This window comes from Dasypus novemcinctus, chromosome 23, assembly GCF_030445035.2.
Source record: "Dasypus novemcinctus isolate mDasNov1 chromosome 23, mDasNov1.1.hap2, whole genome shotgun sequence".
In the NCBI taxonomy this organism is placed as follows: domain Eukaryota; kingdom Metazoa; phylum Chordata; class Mammalia; order Cingulata; family Dasypodidae; genus Dasypus; species Dasypus novemcinctus.
Window position 1 is genome coordinate 30,527,044 of NC_080695.1, and position 24,682 is coordinate 30,551,725.

The following is a 24,682-nucleotide window of genomic DNA, read 5'->3' on the forward strand; positions in this document are numbered from 1 at the left end:
TTTTCAGACAAATTTGAAGCACAGGGAGTAAATAACTTGCTCAGAGTCATGCATTTAGTAAGTGGCGGCACTGGGATTTGAACCCTCAAACCCTGCCAGTTATCATTGTTATCTTAGGGAAGCAAAAATATATAGAAAAAGTCTGCAATTAGGACATTTTAGGGAGCAGCTGTAGCTTAGTGGGTGAGTGCCTGCCTCCCACAATACCTCCTTTGAAAAAAAAAAACATAGCTTGGAATTAGGGCAGTTAGTTCTATTCTGTAACTGTAACTAAAACCTCCCGCAAGAAGGTTATATATAGTGAAGCTGTCAAGGTTTAAGTTTTGGTGGTGTCCAGATTTTTTCCCATTCAACAAATACTTTTTGAAAACAAATATTTTTTTCCTGTTATTTCAGGAGCAAGGCATATAACCGTCACAAGCAAAGCTCTTGCCTCCATGGTGTATATATTCTAGTGATTCAATATTTTAAAAATACATACGTATATATGTGTGCATATGTATTTTAAAAACAGCTTTATTGTGGTGTAATTTACACACCGTGAAATTTACCTATTGTAAGTATACAATTTAGTGATGCTCAGTAAACTTATAGAATTGTACAACTATCACCACAGTCCAATTTTAAAATATTTCTGTCACCCTCCCCAAAAGTTCTCTTGGACCATTTGTGTATGTTTTATTTTTTTAAATAAACCTTCTATTGAAGTATAACACACATACAGAAAAATACATATAAATCTTAAGTATATAGCTTGATGAATTTTCCGAAAATGAATGTGCCCACAAGCCCACCACCTAACTCAAGAAAAAGAACATTATTGGCACTCTACAAATCCCCTCCATGTCATTTCTCCTTTTTCTCTCCAGAGGTAACCTCAATCCTTGCTTCTAACACCACAGATTACTTAGCCTACTTTCACACTTTATCAATGAAATTATAGGATATATTCATTTTGTTTGGCTTTTTCATTTCAACATTATGTTTGTGAGTTTCATCTGTGTTGTGTATGTGAGTAGTTAGTTCATTTTCATTACTTATTATAAGTCATTATCTGAGAGGTAAGGGCCTAACACTGGGAGGGGAGCTTGTTTATGATAGGGAATTTGGAGCAAGGGTCTAGCCTGAAGGCTAGTCCTTCTCAAAGAGGTACTTGGCATATAAATAAAAATGAGTACCCAGTGGTAAGGATGACCGTTTCCTGGAGTGGGAGGTGGAGAGACAAGTAGAAATGTACAGGTGTCTAATAGAGGAGCCAGTGAGAGCAGAACAAGAAGGAAAACAAGCTGAGCTCACCAGGTGATGAAGAGATTGTGGGAGGGTGAGGATGTAGGGGAGAAGCATCAGAGGTGAGAAAGTTTTGAGGTGGATCCAGAGAAATCTTAAAGGAGACTAGGAAAAAAAGAAGGATTTAGGAGAATTGAGTTTTAAATAAAAACCTTAGTGAAGCTAAGGGAGACAGTACTGAGGTCAGAAGGAATGGGTTTGTTTGAGAAAATGGAATGAAAATCTTGAAAGTTTGCTCCCTTTGCAAAATGGGATCTTTTTGTATATATGGTATGGAAGAAAGCAAAAAAAGTGTTTTAAAGTATCCGTGTCTTGGGACTACTTTTTTGAACCTGGACCATAAAGTACTGTGTTTGAGCTCTGGTTATTTTTATTAGGTCTATGAATTTGAGCAAGTCTTCTTAAAATTCCTTTAGATTTCTGTTGCACCTAAGAACATAGTCTGTAGTGGGCATCTTTAAGGTCTTTCTCAGTGCTCATCTTCTGTGATTCTTTTACTGTAATTCTATGTCTCTTGATTTTCCATTGAACTGAAAGTTGTGATTTTATATTTGAAAAAAGAAATAGACCTGTGGTCATGAGAGAAACAAGCTGTTTTCTTCCTCACTCTGGAGGTTGCTGTCAGCTGAGTTCCTGTCTGCTCCCTTGGCCTTTCTTCCTTTCTGGGGGGCAGGCTGCGGTCCAGCCAGAATTGGGAAGAAGAGGAGCAGAGACTGTAACACCTTTGGTCCCAGTTCAGCTTTGTGTAGGCAACCCTTTGATGGAGTGGCAGAATGGAGAAAAGATAGCAGGGTATGCTCTAGGATCAGGGGCTAGTAGTAGGGGAGTTCTTTGGGATAAGATTTAAGATAAGAATTCTCAAGAGAAAGATCTAAAGTTCTCACAAACTACCAGCATGATCTTTATCATAGTTTTATTATCTGTAAAATGGAAAAGTGACTTGCCCTTTTCTTATCTAAAGGGTTATTATGATTATAGCCAACATTTTTGCCTTTTATTTCTAAAATTCATGGAAATTTTAGTACTGCTAAACATTTTTTCTTCTTAATATTTTTCTTTTTTAGTAGAGCATTTGTTGTAGGTTTATGGAAAGATCATGCAGAAAGTTATAGTTCCCATACTTCCTTGCCCTCTGTTTTCCCTATTAACATTTTGCTCTAGTCCTTTGTTAAAATTGATGAAAGAATATTATTAGAATACTGTTGACCCATAGTTCATTGTTTACATTAGGGTTCACTCTTTGTCTTGTACAGTTGTATGTTTTGTCTTGTTTTTGTATTTCTGGTAACTTATCTACAACCTAAATTTTCCTACTGTATCTATCCACTTTCAAGTGTACAGTTCAGCAGTGTTGATTATAGTCACAAAGTGCCTCCATCACCACCATCCATTGCCAACACTTTTCCATCATCCCTAACAGAAACTCCATACCAATTAAACATTAACTTCCCATTACTCACTTCCACTTGACCCCGGGTAACCGGTATTTTGGTTTCTGACTTTATGAATTGGCATATTCTGCTTATTTCTTATAAAGAGAAATCTCATGGTATTTTGTCGTTTTGTGTCTGGCTTATTCCATGCAACATTATGTAGTACTGGTAAACATTTCGAAAGAACAGCATTAAGATAAAGGACTGTTAGTATTTTTCTTTAACCATTGTTCCTTTTCCTTTTCTACATCCTTTCTTTAACCTAAATGTCCTTCCATCTAGCCACTAGTGTTCCCCAGGGTTTTGCTTCCCCCATCTCTTTCCTTTCTTACTGAGCCCTTTGAGGTTCTTGTATAAGCATACAACTTCTCTGTCTTCCTGCTCTGAATCATATACCATCACCAATTCCTTCTTGGACTTGGACTTTTCATTTGCCCTTTCTTTCTAAAATAGTGCCAGAGATGATATGACAGGGGAGGGGGCTCTGAATTGGGGGTCTTGAGAACTATATTCTAGTTGTGTTTCTGTTCCTTAATTATTTTGTTATCTTGGGCAGGTGACTTCTGAGCCTTGGTTTCTTTGTAAAATGGGACGAAGAAAAATATTGGTTCACTTTCTAGGACTGTTGTGACACTCAAATAGACTAAATGAAAACTAAGCACTGCAAAGCACTTGGAAGATAAGAATGTTACTCATTTCATACAGAAATCTGCCAGGAATTTTAGTGATTAATCAGCCCTGCAATCTGAAAAGTAAGCCTTAGTACAGACGTATTTTAAAAACGGATCTGTGAAGATTCTGAAAAGTTGGATTACTTTTAAGATAGTCAGCCTATAATCTTTATGATCTTAACAGTCTGTGTCCATAGCAATTGTCAGAGGCTACAGGGATCATGGGCTGGCTGTAGACAGCTCATAGGGCTTGGAGTGGGGGCCTTCAGAGAGATATTGATGTAAATGATGGTGTTTTGGGTCCTAATAGCAAGTATTTCTACCCATTTTTTTTCCAACCTTGAGCCACTAGTAAATCCTCGAAGGCATAGGTATAATTGTAAAGTATTTGATATATCCATGACACTTGGCCTTATATGGGACCTTTTCTCAAAAGCACTTCCACATGTACTCTGATCACTTGTGTTCTTTTGAGGAGGCTGGTGGTAGTGTCAAACCAAGAAGGGATGCCTGGAAGACTTACTTAGTGCAAGTTCAGCAAGTCGAAACCAGGACGAGACCATCTTCTGGATGGACAAGTCTAGTAGGCTGTGTACCTGCTACCCACAGCTTATTAATTGTTTCTCCTGGTTATTCTCCTGGCTCACTTCATGTCATTATGGACAACCTGAGTTTTGTTAAGTATAAAGAGGAAATAGTAACTGGTGATTTTGTTTTCTGACTGTGGCCCTACCAGTGGTTCTGACTGAGCTGGAGAAGTCTAGTTCCAGGGCTACTCTTCAGGTTGTAAGGCTGGAGGCTGCTTTCTTTTTTTTTTTTAAGGTTAAATTTTTTTCTGTCTCATACTTAAGCTTGAGTGCAGAACTTGCACTGCATGCTGCTATCCAATTTTAGTTATTTTTGCATATATGATAAATTCCTCATGTGCCTTTGTAAATTTCTGGATTTCCTTCCGAAGCAAAAATGGAAGGAAATTGCTTCAAGAAGGTGATGGTATTATTTCTTTCCATATTTGACTTTGCCATCAAACCTGTGGTTCAGCGAGGCAGTCACTAGCAAAATCAAAGGTTTCTTGTAGGTTGGGAGAATTTGAGTGGAAATATAAGGGTTTGGAGGCCACAAGTAGAGATTGAACGTATATGGAAAGGACTAGATGTTAGAGAGCACAGTGCTTGGATTTATCATGAAATAGAATCTCAAGGCTCCTGAGAAAGTTAAGCAGTGCAGTGGTCCAGACACCAAAACCCTGCAAGGATTTTCTGTTCTCTCCTCACTTAGTTTGTTCTTATCAACAAATGGTTAGAGGTTACTTTTAGCCTGTTTGACACCTCAACTTTAGCAGATGGAATAATGAGGATCAGATTTAACAAGCTCATTTTCTCTTTGTTACATAGGAAGACTATGAATGTTACTTTCCTTATATTCAAATGTGAAGCTTATTTTTGGCTATGGATGGGTAAACAGTGTGGTTTGTAGTGGAAAGAGCATTGGGCTGGGGATTAAGGGAGCCTGCTCCTGGCCCTGACCTTGAACAGGTCACATCTCTGGATCTTAATTTCTTTCTCTGTCAAATAGATTTGAGTAAGATAATCTATAATAACCCTTTCCACCACTCTGATTTTCAGATTGAACCCAGGACCTCATATGTGGGAAGCCAACACTCAACCACTGAGCCACATCAGCTTCCCTGAATTCGTGTTTTCATTTGTTTGCTTGTTGTTATTTTTTTGTATATTTTTAGAATTTATTTTTAAAAGACTCATATCACACAAAATGCTACATTAAAAAATATAGGAGATTCCCATATGCCCCACTCTCCGTACCCCCCGCTTTCCTGCATCAACAACTTCTTTCATTAATGTGGTACATTCATTGCATTCAATGAGTACATTTTGGAGCCCTGCTACACAGCATGGATTATAGTTTACATTGTAGTTTACATTCTCTCCCTGTCCATTCATTGGGTTATGGCAGGATATATAATGTCCTGCATCTTTCCCTGCAATTATCATTCAGGACAACTCCGACAAGTCCCAAAAATGTCTCCATATCACACCTCCTTTTCCCTCTCCCTGCCTTCAGCAACTCCTGTGGCCACTGTCTCCATGTTAATGATATAATTTCTTCCATTGCTAGAGTCAAAATAATTCTATAGTTGAATACCAGTAAGTCCTCACTAATCCATATTTTATTCCTCCATCCTGAGGACCCTGGGATGGCTATGCCCACTCCACCTCTCAATTGAGAGGGGACTTCGATCCCACGTGGCTGGTGGATGAGACTCTCATTCCCACAGCTGTAGACTCTTTTGGGTCCTTGGTATGGTGGTTGTCCATCCTTACCTCCCTGTCAGCTGATGTGGGTAAGTCCATTGAACTGGAGAGTAGGTGCCGCAACACTGCTGAGGCTCAGGGCCCAGCTGGCACATGGACAGCCCAGAGATTGAAGTTTCTTGGGCATATACCAACCTCACTGCCAACTACAGGTTCAATAAAAGGGACAGAAGATTTTGTTTGTTTTTAGGAGGCACCAGGAACTGAACCCAGGACCTCTCATGGGAAGCAGTTGCTCAACCTCTCAAGCCACATCTGCTCCCCTAAGATAGGTTTTTGCTTGGCTTATTTTGTAACCTAGTTTGTCCTGCAAAGTATCTCCCTAATGATGTGTTCTCTGCTACCCTTGTCTTATTCATTTCTTTGGGGCCCAATGGAGAGGACTGACTAACCATCAGTTGTAGATTCCAGGACACTGAAAGAATCTAGACTTAACGGTTTTTCCATTCTGGTGGAAAAAAACACCGATGTGTGTTTCTAAGGAATACTTGCATTAATAATTTTATTGTCTGGATTTCTTTTGTACCACAGCCTACTCATGAAGGTTACTTCTCTTGTTTGGATATCTGGACGCTCTTTTTGGACTATCTGACAAGTAAAATTAAAAGTCGTCTTGGAGACAAGGAAGCAGTTCTTAACAGGTAAACCCTAGAATATTGATAACCAGAAATAGACATTTTTTACCCTTTTTCCTTGTGCCCTAAACTGGACCACTTAAGTGAAATGAAGTGGTATAAGATGTTCAGGCAGTAATGCCATTGAGCAAATTGTTTCTTTTTTCCCCCTTAAAATATCTTATTTTCATAAAAGTTTTTTTTTCCTGACTAAAAAGTAACATGTATTGTAAATTTTTTAGGCATGACAATGCTTTTTTGATGTGTTTAAAAACAAATGACCCTTATCCTTACAGATACAAATTGGAGGATTTATTGGATAAAATGGTATGACATCTGGGATTTGCTTTAAAATAATACATTGAGGGTAGAGGGGAAGTGAGTTGGGGTTATAGTAGAAACAAATTTGGCCATGTGATGATAATTTGTTGTAGTTGGTTGATAGAAACTTGGGGTTCATTACGTATTCTTACTCCTTTTGTATTGTTTAGAGATTTTTCTAAACAAATTGATAAATAATTGTCATGAAAATATTTATTAAAAATATAAAGAAGATAATTTATCTGTAATCCCACAACTAGAGATACTACTTTTGTACTTTTTAGTGTACTTTTTTAAAAAGCAGAAAATTGGAAAACGTTTTCCTCAGTATTTTTCTTAAGCCCCATTTTTCCTGGTTGTAGGCAGAAAATGTTTCCTCTGCTACTTTGGTTTTTGTTTTTCATTAATTAGTCCTGTATTTGCCCAAAGCTTGCTTTTAGGTGGGGAGAAGAGGAGAGGCAGTTGAGGCATTTGGAGATTCAGAATGCTAGAAAAATAAGGTCAGGATCCATCTAAATGGAACGGAAAATGGCCACTTTTCTTAGCAGAAATATACCTATTATGTTCTTAAGGCTGTGTTCCAGTCATGGACTGACCAGGCAGTTATGAATGCAATGAAAAACTACATTTTTATGTTGTGGAAACAGCAGTTTCCTCTTAACCAGATATTTATATTTTGAGGGTACAGCTATGGTATGGGATTACAAGTTAGGTGATCTGGCTCTACTTAATTAAGAAGTTGTGTGTAGATTTTACTCAGTTTGGTTGTAGTTCTTGCTTCTTGGTGCAGAATTTATAAGAGTAATTTCAGATTAGGTGGTCATTGTGTGTGAAACCTAATTAGTGAATGAGAGAGATTCTATAATGTAGAAGCCAGGACTGGTAATTAGACACACTTACGTTTGAATCTTGGGTTTACTGCCCTTACTGGGTGTCCTTGGGTGAGTTACTAACCTGTGGAAGCTTCTGTTTCCTCATTTATAAAATGGGGGTAAGGATGAGGATAGGTTGAACCATTTAAATGAAACAATGAGCTAGTGTATCTAGAATGCTTGGGACAAATAAGTGCTTAAGTAAACAGTACCAGTGATTGGTGGTAGAGTCCAGAAATGTGCCCAATGGAGTTAGAAGAGAATCTCTGCCTGGGAAGAAAAGTTCTACTAGACTTCTAAAACCCTGCCCCCTAAGGGTTTATGAGTTGTTTGTTGTTGTTGTTTTTTAAATCTTTATTGGATTGTTTGCACTTTTGTTCCCCAAAGATTATTTTTCTGATTGCAAAAGTTTCCAAGTTGTTGGCGTTAGGTCACGTGTGGTTAATGGGTAGCACATTCCTGTATCGGAAACCTTATTATGTAACAGTAGATCCTTAGTTTGGCCAAGTTGCCAGCTTTCAGTAATTGTGTTTTTGAATGTGGTTCTTCACAGAAAAGGTACTTCTGCCAAATTCTTTTTTCATGCCAAACAGGCATGCCTTTTGGTTCTAAGGGCTCTGCCTGATTTTACTCTTTTTAATGGTAGATAATTCTTTTGCATTTCCCAGAGCTGTTGGGAGATTAAACTGAGGAAATGATGGATAGGAAAATGCTTTTTTAAAACAGAATACAAATGGGAGATGTGAAGAGTATGATTCCTTTGAGAAAATATACACTAGCAGATTGTTGTACTCATGAGAAGGAGCGGTGGCATAGAGGGTTTGAATTCCTTTTCTGCTTCATGGTAGCAATATTGATTGTTGTCAAGTTATATGCTGATCCCATTTCCTCTTGGAAAATGAACATAATACCTCTCTTGCAGGATGGTTATGAGTCAAGGATATCATTTCTATAAAATATCTGGCGCAGTGCCTGACATGTATTAGGCATTTAAAAACGGTCATAGTGATGGCAACAAAACTAGGCATAAGAACTAGAAGGTGTTATTGCCATTTGACTGTGGTGGTGACCATGGAGTGGAGTGACAGGGCCTGTGGTGGACAGCCTAAAGACCTGTAGCCCACTTGCAGATGTAGATCTGTCCTGCCTAGGCACCTGTCACTTAGTATTACAGTTGTTGATCGTTCTAGGAATCTTTCTCACTGATAATTTCATCATCATCCTAAATGAGGCTTTTCAATTTTTCATGACTTATTTAAAAAACAGAACAAAACATGAACTTATAACACTTTACTGCTTTTAAAAAAACAAAACACCAAAACACCGCTCAAAACTGGTGTGTGGTTTATGCTGTTAAATAGTAACCACAATTTGGTGAAACTCCTTGTCCTGTCAGACACCCACTAGTGGTCTAGAGCAGTAAATTACAGAGGGGTGTATGTAAGGTAGTCCATTAAGGCACTTGAAGAAATTTTTTAAAAATTATTTATTTATTTATTTTTTTAAATTACATTATGAAAAATATGAGGTCCCATTCAACCCCACCGCCCCCGCCCCCCACTCCCCCCACAGCAACACTCTCTCCCATCATCATGACACATCCATTGCACCTGGTAAGTTCATCTCTGAGCATCACTGCACCCCATAGTCAATGGTCCACATCATAGCCCAGACTTGAAGAAATTTTTTGAACTTCAACTTATTTATTTTTTCATTATATCCTTACATCATTCATATTCCTCCCCCCACCCCATATATAAATGATCGTGTGCTCATATTTTTTGAAATGAAAAGTTTGAAAGTTCAGCAGTCACTGCTAGGGCATGAGGGTCCTTAATATATATCAGAGATATACTGTTTTTCAGGAACAGCTGGCAAGGAACAGTGGCTACTGGTAATTACCAGATTTATTTTAACGAAGAGCATGGAATTGTGATCAAATGTTTTTACACTGGTATAATACATCTGATAGAAGTTGGGGTGCTTTTGGAATCACATTGTGTTATGAGCCAGAATTTCAGAAGTGACTGATCTTGCAGGAAGCAGTCAAGAATGTTTTCTCAGTGTCTTAAATGGGAGGCGTAGGTGGGTGTGGTTAAGACATAGCAGCACTCAGTTCCTGTCCCTTGTGGTTTAAAGGTTTTGCATCACTCATCACAACAAAGTGGTAGGCATTGTAGGCTACACATTTAGAAGCCCAAATAGACATGGTTATATTTTTGGTCCTAGGAATGTGGAAATTGAAGCTCTGCAGGTTCTTTCTCAGTGGGTGTGTGCCAGAGTTTCTTGATCACAGAATGTCAGAGCTGGTGGGACTTAGAACAACTTAAGTTCCAATGTTAATGGAATAAGTGTTCTGTAACATACCAAAGCATCACTGACTGCATTTGCTGAGAATTACTGCTGATGGGGTTGAGTATCCTCATTTGCCCTTTTGAAATCCAGGTGGTAGTATGGCAAGACCTGAATTTCAGCCTCCTTTTCCTCATTTATACTTTGGGGATGGTTATGCCTACCTCATGGTTGTTGAAGAAATTAAATGAACCAATGTGTGTACAGTACCTTGAGTATCAGTAGTTACTAAATATTAGTTCTCTTCCCTTATCTTTTTCTCCCTTCCCTTTGTGCTCATCAATGTGAAGGGAGGTGCCTGTGTAGAAACTTATTTTTACAGGAAGTTGAGGAAACCTGAAAGTTGTTAAGCAACCTAAAGTCATGTCCCGTGAACCTCTGTCGCGAGAACACCATGGGGTTCCAGAGGACATCACGCTGAACTGTAAACAGATGTGGGTGAGCGTGAGAAAAGTTACTGCTCTCTTTTTGAAAGGGGTTATGCTGTTGAATAAAGAGGAAGTGCCATTGTGACACATGGCATTTTGGTACAGTTAATAAAAGGTGTTAGCTAGGTTTTAGTCAAGGTTCCACTAGCTTTTTAGCTTCTGCTAAGAGAAATTCATAATTTTGACTGGCTCAGAGAGCAAGTAAATGGGGTTTTAGTTATTTCATGGTTTTGAAAAAGCCTTATAGGGCAATTCTTTTATTTGACTTGGAATTCTGCTTTGTTATATCTCATGAGTTTTTATTCATTTCTTCATTGATTTGTTCTTTTATTCATTGATCCATTCATCATGTGCTTAATGAGCACCTTCTAGGTGGTTTCTTTAACATGCTTAGTTTTTATTTAACAGAATTTATGAGGTCTATGAGTTTATTTCCATTGTATATATAAACATTTAATGCTGTAAATTTACCTCTAAGCACTGCTTTATCTGACATTTTTTTTTTTAAAGATTTATTTATTTATTTAATTCCCCTCCCATCCTCCCTCCCTCCCTCGGTTGTCTGTTCTCTGTGTCTATTTGCTGCGTCTTGTTTCTTTGTCTGCTTCTGTTGTCGTCAGCGGCATGGGAAGTGTGGGCGGCGCCATTCCTGGGCAGGCTGCACTTTCTTTCGCGCTGGGCGGCTCTCCTTATGGGTGCACTCCTTGCGCGTGGGTCTCCCCTACGCGGGGGACACCCCTGCGTGGCGCAGGCACTCCTTGCGCGCATCAGCACTGCACATGGGCCAGCTCCACACGGGTCAAGGAGGCCCGGGGTTTGAACCGCAGACCTCCCATGTGGTAGACGGACACCCTAACCACTGGGCCAAGTCCGTTTCCCAATCTGACAGATTTTAATGTTGTATTTTCATTTTCATTTCATCCAAAATATTTTCTTTCTTTTTTTTTTTAATAAAAACATACATTTCTCAAATGTGCTAGATACATACAATTTTTAAAAAATCATTCGATATGTTACACAATATATTTCGTTCATAGTAATGCAGTTATACAGTATTTGCCCTTTTGTGTCTGGCCAAAATATTTTCTAATTTCTCTTGAGGTGTCCTCTTTGTTTGTTTTTTAAAGATTTATTTATTTTTATTTATTTCTCTCCCCTTCCTCTCCCCCACCCCCCCCCCCCTGGTTGTCTCTTTTCTGTGTCTGTTTGCTGCATCTTCTTCTTTGTCCACTTCTGTTGTTGTCAGCAGTACAGGAATCTGTGTTTCTTTTTGTTGTGTCAGTTCTCCGTGTGTGCAGCACCATTCCTGGGCAGGCTGCACTTTCTTTTGCGCTGGGCAGCTCTCCTTACGGGGCGCACTCCTTGCACGTGGGGTTCCCCTACGCGGGGGACACCCCTGCGTGGCACGGCACTCCTTGCGTGCATCAGCACTGTGCATGGGCCAACTCCACACGGGTCAAGAAGGCCTGGGGTTTGAACTGCGGACCTCCCATGTGGTAGACGGATGCCTTAACCACTGGGCCAAGTCTGCTGCCCTCTTTAATTTTCAAATATTTGGGAGGACTTTCCATATAATTTCTGTTATTGTTTTTTAATTTAATTTTGTTATGGTCTGTGAATACAGTTTGTATGATTTTAAATCTTTTACCTTTGTTATGCTTTGTTTTATGACTCAGTCTATCTTGTGAATGTTCATTATGTGTTTGAAAAATTATATGCATTCTTGCTTGTCAGTTAGGTCAGGTTGGTTGGTAGTGTTATACATGTCTTCTTTATCCTTACTGATTTTCTGCTCTACCAGTTACTGAGAGAGGAGTATATGTGTAGATTTGTCTGTTTCTCCTTTTAGTTCATTAAGTTTTTTCTTCATATAGTTTAAGATTGTGTTTGTTGCATACCCATTTAGTTTTCCTTTTCAGTTTATATATGGAATATTTGACTCTCGATTTTTGTATTGTTTTTTACTGTTGCTCTAGGTATTATAATATGCATAATTAACCTTTTTTTTTTTTTTCCTGAGGTACTAGGGACTGGAGATTGAATCTGGGACCTTGTATGTGGGAAGCCAGTGCTCAACCACTGAGCCACATCAGCTTCACTGAGGTGGTTTTATCATTTGTTTTGCTTGTGTTTTGCTTTTGTTTTTTTCAGGAGGCACCAGGAACCAAACTGGGGACCTCCCATGTGGGAGGCAGGTGCTCAACTGCTTGGGCCACATCCGCTCCCTCATGCTTAACTTTTCACATGAACATTTTATCACTTCAAGTGAAATGTAGAAACATTACCACCATATAGGCCCCTTTACTTTCTCCTCTTTATATTTTTATATTGAGGCTACCATAGATTTTATGTCTACACACATTGACAAGCCCATCAGTTATTCTCATTTTTGTTTTGATCCAACATTCACATCCTAAAGATCTTAAGAGAGACATAGTACATTATATTTGCCCAGACATTTACCTAGTCTCTAGCACCTCCTTCATTCTTGAAGTTCCATGTTTTTTTCTTGAATCATTTGTCTCCATCTGAAGAACCTTATAGAGAATGGTTATAATAGCTGCGTTAACGTCTTTGATAATTCTAGGAACTGTGCCCGTCAGGGTTGGTATCTGTTAATTGTCTTTTCTGTTGAAAAGTGGTCAGATTCTCCTTGATCTTTGTATGTTGAATTTCCCTCCCCCCCTCTTTTACTGTTTCTTTACTGCTTGTTCTGCCATCCTTAGGCATGGCTTCCATTTCCACAGTCAGCTTATGGTTAAAGGTGGCTGATGAATCTCCAGGCATCATACCCACATTTCAGGCAGCAGGAATGAGAAGGGGGAGAGACTGGGCCAAAGAAAGTCTTCCAGAAGTCCCACGTGATAATTTCTTTTAATATCTCATTTACCACATCTATCTGCAAGGAAGCCTGAAGAATGTTTTCTTTTGGTTGACCTCAATGCCCAGGGTGCTTTTACTAAGGAAGGGGGGAAGAATGGATGTTGGGTAGGTAACCAGAATCTTTGCCACACCCATACACCCTCCCACCTCCTTCACCATACCCTTTGGGAAATCAGTTACCTAAGTGAGCTCTAGCCTGGATCCAGGTTGCATTTAATTTTCTAATCAGTATGTTTTGTTTTGTTTTGTTTACAGTCAGAGTTGCCAACTGCCAGTAAGAATTTTAGGTCTAATTCAGGGTTATCCTTTGCATATGAAGCCTCTAAATTCCTTTTTATTTCAGCAAGATAATTTATAGATGATAAATTTCTTTTTATCAATATTTTCACCTTTCAGTATGAAGACTGCCATCTCGTCTTAGGTGGATTTTCTTCCCTAGCAGAATTATGAAAATGTTTTGGTCTATCTTAGCAATTTATAGCATGAAACTTCTGTAAATTTAGGAATTTATATTCAGGGAAAATGGCAGATATAAGCTCCAGGGCTAAGTATTTGATCTTACATTTCTTTGATGTCTCCTGAAGTGGGATTTTAACTCTAGCTGCAGTTCTTCCCACAGATGTTGCCAATTTTATTAGTAATTTGTCTTGCCAGTATCTTTCCTGGGTCATGCTCAGCTACCAATCTATTTACTATAGGCCTGGAGTTTGTTAGGTTTGTTAAATCATTTGCAAACATTGAGGGATTCTTTGTTAGAGGTGGGGGGTGGAGGGGGAGAGCCAGTGTTCCTGAATCTAGTCAAAAAATGAGCTGCTGTGTCAACCAAACTCTGAAGAGTGATGATCTAGGAGGATTTATAAGTGGTCTTTTGACTGTTTCTAGTCTCATCACATGGGCTGTAACTTTTAGACCAGAAGGAATATGTTTGATCTTGGCATCAAATGCCTTGTGATTTTGGTTATCTTGATGTTCTATCCTCATCTGTATGTTAGGAGCCTGTCAGGAAAACAGAAACCACACTTTATTGACAGAGAATTAAATGTTGAAAACTGATTAAACAGGTTTTGGAGGACTGGAAAAACCAAAATGGAACACTAGAATAACACAGATGGTAACTGCAGAAGCAGCACCACCCCTAGGGCTGTGAGCACAAAGGAAAGAGGTTGGTGTTATCAAAGTGGAGCCCATGGAGCTGGGGCTCAGACCTGAGGAGAGGATGCCCATTCGGTTGACACAAGAACTCAGAGGAGGGGAGCCCCATGGAGCTGGGTATGGAACAAAGCTGGAAAATAGAACCCATTGCTGCTGGCAGGTGGCCATTGCTGGGGTGGCATTGCCAGGACAGCAGGCCCTCAAGGGAGAACGAAGTCCCTTTGCACCGCCTTCTGCCTTCCAGTCTTCCTCCAGTGCCCCTCCTGGCAGAGCCTAATAGGAATCTAGCTAGCAGAGGAGAAATACACTTAGTCTCAGGCCCAGCATCATAAAGTATAGAGAATAGGTAGGAGCTGAGAGACAATTGTTTATAACCAGAGTGAATATTTAGGCTTTATGAGTGGGAACAGTTCCTTAACTTAGAAGCATTTCTGGAAAGCAAGTATTTAAGGAATGTGATTTATTCTTGAAAGTTGTGGTCTGTTGGCTCTTGTGGTAGCAACTATTGCTTGTAACTTGGTATTTTCTGAGTTGGGTTCTTACTACCTGTGGGAAATATCCAAACCCAGGGTTCTTGAATATTTCTTAGAGAAATTATTCATAGGCCCAGATAAAAAGGGTTGGGCTTCCCAGGTTTGTTGGTTTGTTGTTTTTTTCCATTTCTTCTTTGAGTTTTTAGTCTTCTTAAAAATCGAGTATAAAAATTAGGTTTGGGGCAGTGGGTGGGACAGAGTCAAAGTCTATTGATGTGTAGAAAGAAAGAGTCAGGCAGCCCTGGGTTCAAAACAGCTAGCTAGGTGACCCTTATACCATTTATTTAACTTCTATTAGTTGTGGTTTCCTCATTAATAAAATGGCAATGATAACTCCCTAACCTACCATGACTGTTAAAAGAATTGAGTCATTGAATTAATTCAGATTTATATATGATGCCTGTAATCCCCAGGGCAATATAGCAGTAAAAGAAATGCCGAGGGAACTAAAATGGTATAGTAGAAAATAATCTTACAACCTCAGATATTGGTTCTTCTGAGGGCTACAGAGATCCATATGTTCTATGGTCATGGCAGATGGAGTTCAGTGCCATGTCAGTTGGCCCTACTTTGGAGTTTGTGTTTCTGTGTGATGGAGCTGAACTCAGATGTGATCTTTGTTCACAAGCCTCTCCTGTTACTTTTATCGGACCTATGGTTGGGGCTGGAGTTTAGTGTATACCCAGGGGACCTGAATAGTGTATACCCAGGGGACCTGAATCTCTGGACTGTCCATGTGATAGCCAGGCCCTGAGCCTCAACAGACTAGCAACTCCTACACTCTGGCTTTTTGGACTTACCCCACTCAGCTAACATGGAGGTGAAGAAGGTCAACCACCACACCAGAGAGCCAAGAGTGCCTAAAACTGAAAGCAGGAGAATTGCATCCAGCATCCATGTGGAATCTAAGCCCCCTCTTGATGTAGATGTGGAGTGGACACAACCATTCCAGGGTCCACAGGATGGAGGAATAGAGTATGGATTAGAGTAGACTTACTGATATTCTATTCATAAACTATTGTGATTAGTAATTGAAGAAAATGTAGCATTGGTGTGGAGAAAGTGGCCATGGTAGCTGCTGAGGGTAGGGAATGGGAAGAAATGACGTGATGCGGGGGCATTTTCAGAACTTGGAGCTGTCCTGGGTGGTACTGCAGGGACCATTACTGGACATTCTATGTCGTCCCATGGCCCACTGGGTGGACTGGGGGAGAGTGTAAACTATAATGTGGACCATTGTCCATGTGATGCAGCAGTGCTCAGAGATGTATTCACCAAGCGCAATGAATGTCTCATGATGATGGAGGAGATTGTTGTTATGGGAGGAGTGGGGTGAGGGGGGTGGGGGGCATATGGGGATCTCATATTTTTTGAATGTGACATTAAAAAAATAAAGACATAAAAATAAAAATTAAAAATCTGTTTAACACAAAAGAAGGCAGTAATGTTGGAATTGAAGGACAAAAAATGACATGTAGAAAACAAGTAGCAAAATGGTAGGAGTCCTTCTTTATTAGTAATTACATTAAATGTAAGTGATTAAGCTCTAGTTAAAAGAGAATGGCAAGATGGCGAAAAGAACCTGGACCAACTACATGCTGTCTACAGGAGATTCCTTTTGGATTCAAAGACATAAATAGGTCAAAAGTTAAAAGGGTGGAAAAAGATACTCCATGCATAGACTAACCAAAAGGGAGCTGGTGTTGGCCATACTAGTATCAATTAGGAACAAATAAATCGTGTCTTTAAAATAATATTTTAAAGATAAAAATTATAACCAGAGACAAATAAGGACTTTATCTAATGCTAAATGGTTCTACCCATCAAGAAGATAAATGGTGCCTGAGACATAAATAAATACCCTGCTACTGCCCAGTCAGATACATACTTGCCATCCCATAAACTAAGCATCAAGAGTTTAGATGCTTATACATGGTAGTCCAGCATGGATGCCGTCCCCTTCATAGTGCAGGAGGCTTTTCAAAATCCTTGGCTAAAAGCTCCTTTCACCTGATGTTGAATTTCTCCCTGCCACATAGGTACGAAGACGCCCTGGTTCTTTTGCTCACGGAGGTGTTGAATCGAATCCAGTTCAGATATAACCAGGCCCAGTTGGAGGAGTTGGATGATGAGACTCTGGATGATGATGTAAGCTGCACACCCTGATTGACCTTAATTCATTGTTAGGTTGTAGTTGAACCAGAAAGGAGACATGCAACCTTTAACCCCTCTTCTTTGGAGACCAGTTTTAAACCAGATTGGTGGTATGGCTTGAGTTGTACATTTGAAAATTTTCAACTCCTTCTGGTTTCTTTGAAAATTTTACAGGCATTTTTACCTACATGTACCAGAGATGCAAGTAGAGGAACCATTTGTATGGTGAAAAATGATTTAATGAGAACTCTGTATCCTTCCTATTTCCCCTCTTATGTCCCCACCTCCACTTCCCACCCCAGGCAACAAGTAAAAGCTAGTGAATACTAGTGAAGATAAACAGAGAACTTAAGTTATAAGGCTAGAATGAAATGAAGACTCTGGAGTATATTTTACTTATGAGCTGATTTCTCTTAAAATCAATCTTGAATTATTGATGTTGGTATGCCTGACACTGGTAAGGAAAATGTCTTAAGAATACTACTCCAGGGAAACGGATGTGGCTTAACCAGTTGGGCTCCCATCTACATATAGGAGGTCCAGGGTTCGATCCTCAGGGTCTCCTGGTGAGGGCAAGCTGGCCCACTTGGAATGCCGGCCTATATGGGAATGCCATCCTGTGCAGGAGTGCCACCCTGCATGGGAATGCTACCCAGCACAGGAAAGTCACCCCGTGCAGGAGGGCTGGCCAATGTGGAGAGCTGGTGCAGCAAGATGACACAACAAGAGACACAAAGGAGAGAAAATAAGAAGAAGCAGAACAGGGAGTTGAGGGGGCACAAGAGAGTAATCGCCTTACCTCTCTCCCACTCTGGAAGGTCCCAGGATTGGTTCCTGGAGCCACCTAATGGGAATACAGGCAGACAGAGAAGAACACTTTGAATGACACAGAGAACAGACAATGGGGGGCATGGAGGCAGGGGAGGTGGGGGATATAAATAGAATAAATCTTAAAAAAAAAGATACTGCTACCCCAGTGTTTGGTTTTTTGGTAACTACCAGGCACTTAAAATTTTTCAAGTCACAGGTATGGTTCTCAAAATATGAGTAGCAGTGGCATGGCAAGACCTTGAGGGTAGCTAGATAGCCATGTTTAGATAGAAAGGGCCCTATACTTGGAACCAGATGGGCTAGATTTGAACCTCTGCAGCCTTGGGCATGGAGGCGATAGGTCTGGGCATTGAAATTCTCTAAACTCAAAAGGGGAGTGATAATTGTTTACTGACTTTTTGTGACAGTTATACCAGGTAACACACGTGGCCAGTATATATTAGGCGCCTAATAAACTTAAGTTTTACTTCTTGTTAACTGTATGACTTAGACCAGAGCTTCTCACACTTCAGTGTGTATTAGAATCACCAGGACAGCTTGATAAAACAGATTCTGACTCAGTAGGTCGAGGTGCATAGAGGTTGGGGGCAAAGACTCTGCATTTCTGACAAGCTCCCAGGTACTGCTGGTGCTGCCTACCTGGGGACCACACTTGGAGTAGCCCTGATTTAGTCAGTTACACTTATGTGAACAAAGCAATGGACTGTCCCAGAACATGTGAATGGCCAGGTACTCAAGGTGGGATGATGTAAAAGGGCTCAGCAACTTACAAGTGGTTCTTTTCACTCTGTATTCCTGTAACTCTGTGGGGGAAAGTAGGTTTTCTGTTAGGTGGATGATTTTGCTTTCTGAGAGAATAGCTTTTTATGAAATTACTTCGTTGGATTCTTAAAAATATTATAGCTTGGCCTTTTTAAAGTATCAGATAACTTGGTTGCAACATTTTCCATTTCTTCATATTTTTTTGCCTGAGAGTAGACTTGAGGCCTAGGACAGATAGGCAGGGAAGATGCCTGTGCATTCTGCCTGTCTAGGAGAGCTGATTCCCTTGTGTTTCCCCCCATAGCAGCAGACAGAGTGGCAGCGGTACTTACGCCAGAGCTTGGAGGTGGTGGCCAAAGTGATGGAGCTCCTTCCCACCCATGCCTTCTCAACACTGGTAACTAATCATTTGGAGGGGAATGAAGAGTCTAATTTTTTCTCCTGTACACAGCATGATGAGAAAGGCTTTTTTGCTTATGTGTATCATAGAATATTTCAAATCAGTCTTTGGAAACTCTGTTTTTCTTACCCAAACTCTTGGATATAGTAGGAATTTCACTAATGTTTTAATTTGTTTATCAGTAGCTCAGAAGTGGCCAGGTAGAGTACCTCAGAGCAGGTAGAGGAGGTACTATTTAAGAAAATTACATTGCTGAAAATTTAGCCTTTGTAAAGCTCACTCTTGGCAAATTGCTTATGCTCTTTGCTTGTATTTATGCCATGAAATATTTAGTCATAAGGACTGATTCCATTTACTAAGTAGTGCTTCTGGAGATTTCATTTTTTGAGGAGATTTTAAGGCCATCTCTTTTTTAAAGGCAAGACAGTTTATTGGAGTTAACTTTTACATTGGTCAGCCCAGCTAAATCTTGTGGTTGCTGTTATAAAAAGTGTCATTTTATTTCATCTGCCTTTCTTAGGAAGCTGCCACATTAAATTAAGATAAAATTGCTTTTATCTTAATGTATGGCAATGGTGACTCTAGCAGTTTTAAAAATAAGATATATCTGGTTATGAATACCTGTCCGCTAGCTAAATCAACAGAGAAACTGATTTCCAAATATTATGTCCCATCTTTTCAGTTTGTCATGTACTTGAATAAGATATATCTGATATTTCTCTCAAGAGTAGGGTTTCCCTTGCATTTGAAGGGAGACAAGGCCCCATCTCAGAAGATCCAGATGGTATAGATCGTTTTGGGGCTTGATAACCTCTAAATGGAGCATAGTCAGTCACACCTTGGTATCCTTTGCTTTGCTTGAAAAAAGATGTATCAAATTGTTATGTTTTCTTTCTTACTCCAAATAGTAGGTGATTTTAGTTGTAGGAATTGGTGGGAGGGGCTTGCCCTAAAGGGGAGCCAACCTCTTTTTAGTTGTATATGAAGATTTCCAGAGGATAGTTTTTGGTCTTGTGCCCTACAGCCACTCCATTGGTACTTGTAATATTGTAAAACTGCTGTTAAAATTTGCATGTATAGTTTTTTTAAAAAAAGTTTTGTTTCTTTGTTTTCAGTTCCCAGTTCTTCAGGACAATTTAGAAGTTTATTTGGGGTTGCAGCAGTTTATAGTTACTTCAGGGTCAGGTAAACTGGTTTTTATTTTTTAATTCAACCAAACATTCAAAAGAATTGGACTGATATCTAATTATTGCCTTTTTGCTGTCAGAACATGACTTCTCCACTGCTTTCTCTCTGCTTCTCCATCTCTCACCACTTCTAAACTGGGGAAACTTTAAAACAAAACAAAACCATGAGAAAGAGAGCTATGGGGGAGGAAAAGATGAAGTTATTATAATATATTCTAAAGAGGTTGTTCAGTGAGAGAGAGAAAAGAAGTGAATTTGGAGCAAAAAGGTAGGATTTATTAAAACCCTAGCAATTAGAATATCTCCTTATGTCCTTTAAACTAGCATAAGCTAGAAAAAATAGGCTTGGATTTTCCTGTGGATGTCCTCTTTCTTTTTTGTTTTTTCAAATCAGAAGGATATAGGAACAGCTCCAGAGCAAGCAAAATAACTGATAGCTAATAATTGTTAGCTCTTTATTATAAATGGCCCATGGGGCCTCTGAAAATAAGTAGTTCAAAATGCTTTGGGCTGCCACCTACAGATTTCACCTGTTTGAGGTTTAGGGTTATCATTTTGTTGTTATTTTGTTAATAGCAATAATAGCTTCCATTCATAACAGCATTCATTACATGCTAGCCGCTGTGTTAAACGTGTTATCTCATTTAATTCTCGCAACTGTCCTGTGAAGTGTAAGAGTTATTACTTGGTATCCCTATTTTACAGAAGAGGAAATTGATCATCGGAAATGTTAATTTCACATAGCTTCTTAGTGCTAGTCCCAAGGTGATATAAAGGGGAATGATAAAAAGTTGAATTAATTAAAATCTCTGACATTCATCTTATTACTGAAAACACCAGAAGCTTCCTATTGTGCGTCTCCTGCATGACATTTCACACTGTTCTTCCCAGGGTTTTCCTTATGGGAGTGATGCCTAGCCCTGGTCTGCAGCCCCTCTTTTGCATCACTCTTTTGTTTCAGCCTGGCACAGAATTTCCCTGAGAGCAGCCCGTGTCTGGGAGGAGCTTTTTATTTATGGCAGAGCCTCCACATGAGGTTCTTCTGAGGTTGCCCTTCTCCGTGGCCTGTGACAGTTTGTTTCCATGACTGTGTTAGCTTCAAAATAATCCACTGGGCCCCAAGAGGTTGATGGGACTTGGCATACCCCGAGTACAAGTCTTAGCTTTGGAGACAGGGTGAGAATAACTTATAGAGAACTTTTTAAAAGACTACTTTTCAAAGCAAACTTGCTTGTATAAAGTATGTTGTCAACAGTAATGAACATTATTTGTGTACAAGTGCTACGAATGTTTCTAGACTCCATTCTTGGGAATATTCGTGCTCAGGTGGCTCTCCCTCAGGACCACTCATTAAATTAGAATGCTTTCTGGACTCTAAAGACATAATTCTCGATCTTGAGAGAGAGAGGAAAAAAAAAATCAAGCATGTACCCTCCCTACAAAGCACCCCTTATGTTTCCTTTCCAGTATTGTAACCCACTTTTATGTTATATTGAGTCTGTCTTCAGGTGAAAATCTGCAGTGAATCTTAAATCCTTTTTCTGAGATATAATCAGTAACTCACAGCTTTTCTTCATAGACGATAACCTAATTTATTTGTTCCTAATTGAAATATCTTATTCTTGTCCTCATTGAAGTCCATTTACTGGGTGTGCTTGACTCCTCCAGATCGTTTATAAATCTCATCCCTAGCACTGATCCTTTGTGCGTACTCCAATGGCAAGACCTTTCAGGCCAGAGAAATACTTATTCTGGTTTTAAAATGAGCTCTCTTATCCATAATGAAGCATTCCTCCCATCTCTTGGTGACCTAAAAGCCAGGTTTCCAGTGCAAAGGCTGTTAAAAAAATCGAAACTCTTGAGTTCATTTTTTCTCTGGTTCCCATGGCCATTTACCCCCTCAACTAACCTCCAATGCTTTGGCCTTTTTGCCACTTAACAGAAACCATGCTATCTTTCTGAAACCCTGATAGACTGTGGCCTGTGTCTTTCATCCGCATTTCTCTTCTAGCTCAGTCTGTAATTCTTAGGTCTCTCTGAACCTGTGTCTTTGGAATCCCCCATGATTCTTGCCTTCTTCTAGTGTTGTAGCCATTTATCACAGCAGGATATGCATTTTGGTTAGCAGTGACACCTACAGGGTTAGCCAGTCCAGAGGGCCTCCTGCTTTTGATTTTGTTAGATCACTCAAATTGAGAGGATTCTGCGTGCTTCTTGCTCTTTACTACTGCTGCTCTTCCTGCTTCCAAAGAGGAGTTGACTAACTCATTTCCTCAGTAAAAGCCAAAGCAAAAATGTTCTTTGCTGTGTGCCTCTCTTAACCCCTGGGAGTCACCCTTTGCTTTCACTCTCTTTCCTACTTATTATGAATTGAGAAATTTTATTGGTTGTTGTTCCCTTACACAGCATTTATGTCATTATGTGGCCTAAATTATCCATTTTATACTTGGCTTCTGCCACTCCTTATTGAGATCTTCTGTCGTTGAGGTAACCTTTCTGCTCTAAGTAACCCCTTTAACTTTTCCAGTTAGCCATGCAGGCTTCCCTGCCTAAGAGATCTTTTCATCTCTGACTTTTGTATAAAAATTTTTCTGACTTACAGCCTTTGTTCTACTTGGGTTTAGTTTTGACTTATTTGTTCTTCAGAATTGAATACCTCAAATGCTAGTTTTCTAACACTCCCTTCACTCTGCCCCTCCAAAAACGGAAATGACTGAATTATGCTTGATATTAAGATGTTTTTTTCCAGGGGAGTGATTTGCCAGGAAATTGTCCTTTGGATGTGGCTTAGAGGGTACCTGGGCAGCTTCAGGATGATTGGGTTTGTGGAAGATAGTACTGTTTTAGTGTTACCTTCATACTTTATCTCCAAACCTATATATAGCACTGTTCTTTCCAAAGGTTCTACTTTGCAGATGTTTTGTGCTGTTAGGAGGAAAATCTAAGTGTAGCCAAATAGAAGAAAATGTGGGTGGATCTGAACAGCTTTCCACAGTGGGAGCTTTGGCCCACCCCCTCAAGTTTATTTGGTGCCTGCGATACTAGATTTCTACACGGGGGTGGGGACAGGGGCTTCGATTTGGGGTACTTACTGCCTCTTTGTTTGTCCTGCCTTGCAGATAGAGGAGGACAGAACCAGCTGCAGTCTTGACTAACGTGAATCTTAGATGGCATGTGTGAAGTTGAACTGTATGGAATTGTAGCTTTGTTGGTCAGAAACGGTCAAAGATCAGCAGTTTCATATGGTTCAAATTAATAGTCACACACATACACACATGGGCATACACACCAGTAATTCCAAACTGATTTCCATTCTGTGTACTGCTCTTTGGTAGACAAGTTATGACAGAGTTAAAGAAGAGCGATAGGATGATGAGTTCTCAGAAGGAGTGTGACATGGGAAATGGAAGGGAGGAAGTATCCTTAAGTCAGGAGGAGATTTGGAAGATTGTCCCCACTGTCTTCACATCTCCCCATGGCTATACTGTGTCAGTAGACTTCTGCTTGTTTTTATGTTCTCCCTCAATGGGTGGGACCAGGAATCATAAGGTGGATTTGTAGGGAGACAGATTTTCCCTGCATTTTTGTCCAAGCTAGCTAAAGATGGAACGTCTTTTTCAAGGGACATTGTGCTTCTTGGTAATCACTAGTGCTGTCCAAGAAGAGGCTGAAAACCCGGGCAGTGATGGGGAAATGTCAAGGTAAGGTCTTACTGGCCAGACATATCTGTATGGATATAGGGAGGAAAGGGACTGAGGGAAAGACTTGGCCAGGATAACCTTTAATTTGTCTTATAACCGTCTATTAATGACCATACAAATGAAAACTGGGTTTAGGGTTATTTTTAAATATATATATATATTTCATTAGAAAAATTGTGAGCTTATAAAACAATCATGCAGAGAGGCGGACTTGGCTCAATGAATAGAGCATCTGCCTACCACATGGGAGGTCCACAGGTCAAATCCAGGACTTTCTTGACCTATGTGGAGCTGGCCCACGTGCAGTGCTGATGCATGCAAGGAGTGTCCTGCCACGCAGGGGTGTCCCTGTGTAGGGGAGCCCCACGCGCAAGGATTGTGTCCTGTAAGGAGAGAAAGTCCAGCCTGTCCAGGGGTGGCACCGCACATATGGAGAGCTGATGCAGCAAGATGACGCAACAAAAAGAGACACAGATTCCGTGCCACTGACAAGAATAGAAGCGGACACAGAAGAACACACAGCAGTGGACAAAGAGAGCAGACAACTGGGGGGGTGGGGGGAAGGGGGGAGGGAAATAAATAAGAAAAATAAATCTTTATTTAAAAAGACAACCCAATCATGCGTAACTTGCAGAATTCCCATATTTCTCCCCTCCACGAACACCTTACATTGTTGTGGAACATTTGTTATAGATTATGAAAGAACATCGTCAAAATATTACAGCTAACTTCTGAAGCTTACGTTTGGTATGATTTCTTCATATACCC

The 24,682-nt window shown here is 39.9% G+C and overlaps 1 protein-coding gene across 4 annotated transcripts in view; it reads left to right on the forward strand.

The window, feature by feature from the left end:
• The window catches only part of XPO6 (exportin 6), a 154,790-nt gene that overhangs the window by 98,641 nt on the left and 31,467 nt on the right, over positions 1-24,682 (forward strand). For 2 of the 4 annotated variants that reach the window (XM_004461429.5, XM_012526323.4), the window contains 4 exons: positions 6,256-6,365; positions 16,919-17,027; positions 18,931-19,023; positions 20,142-20,211. In XM_004461429.5, coding sequence (XP_004461486.1) covers positions 6,256-6,365; positions 16,919-17,027; positions 18,931-19,023; positions 20,142-20,211 — 382 coding nt within the window. The remainder of the gene's footprint in view (positions 1-6,255; positions 6,366-16,918; positions 17,028-18,930; positions 19,024-20,141; positions 20,212-24,682) is intronic. The other 2 variants (XM_071211217.1, XM_071211218.1) reach the window with 1 other exon arrangement.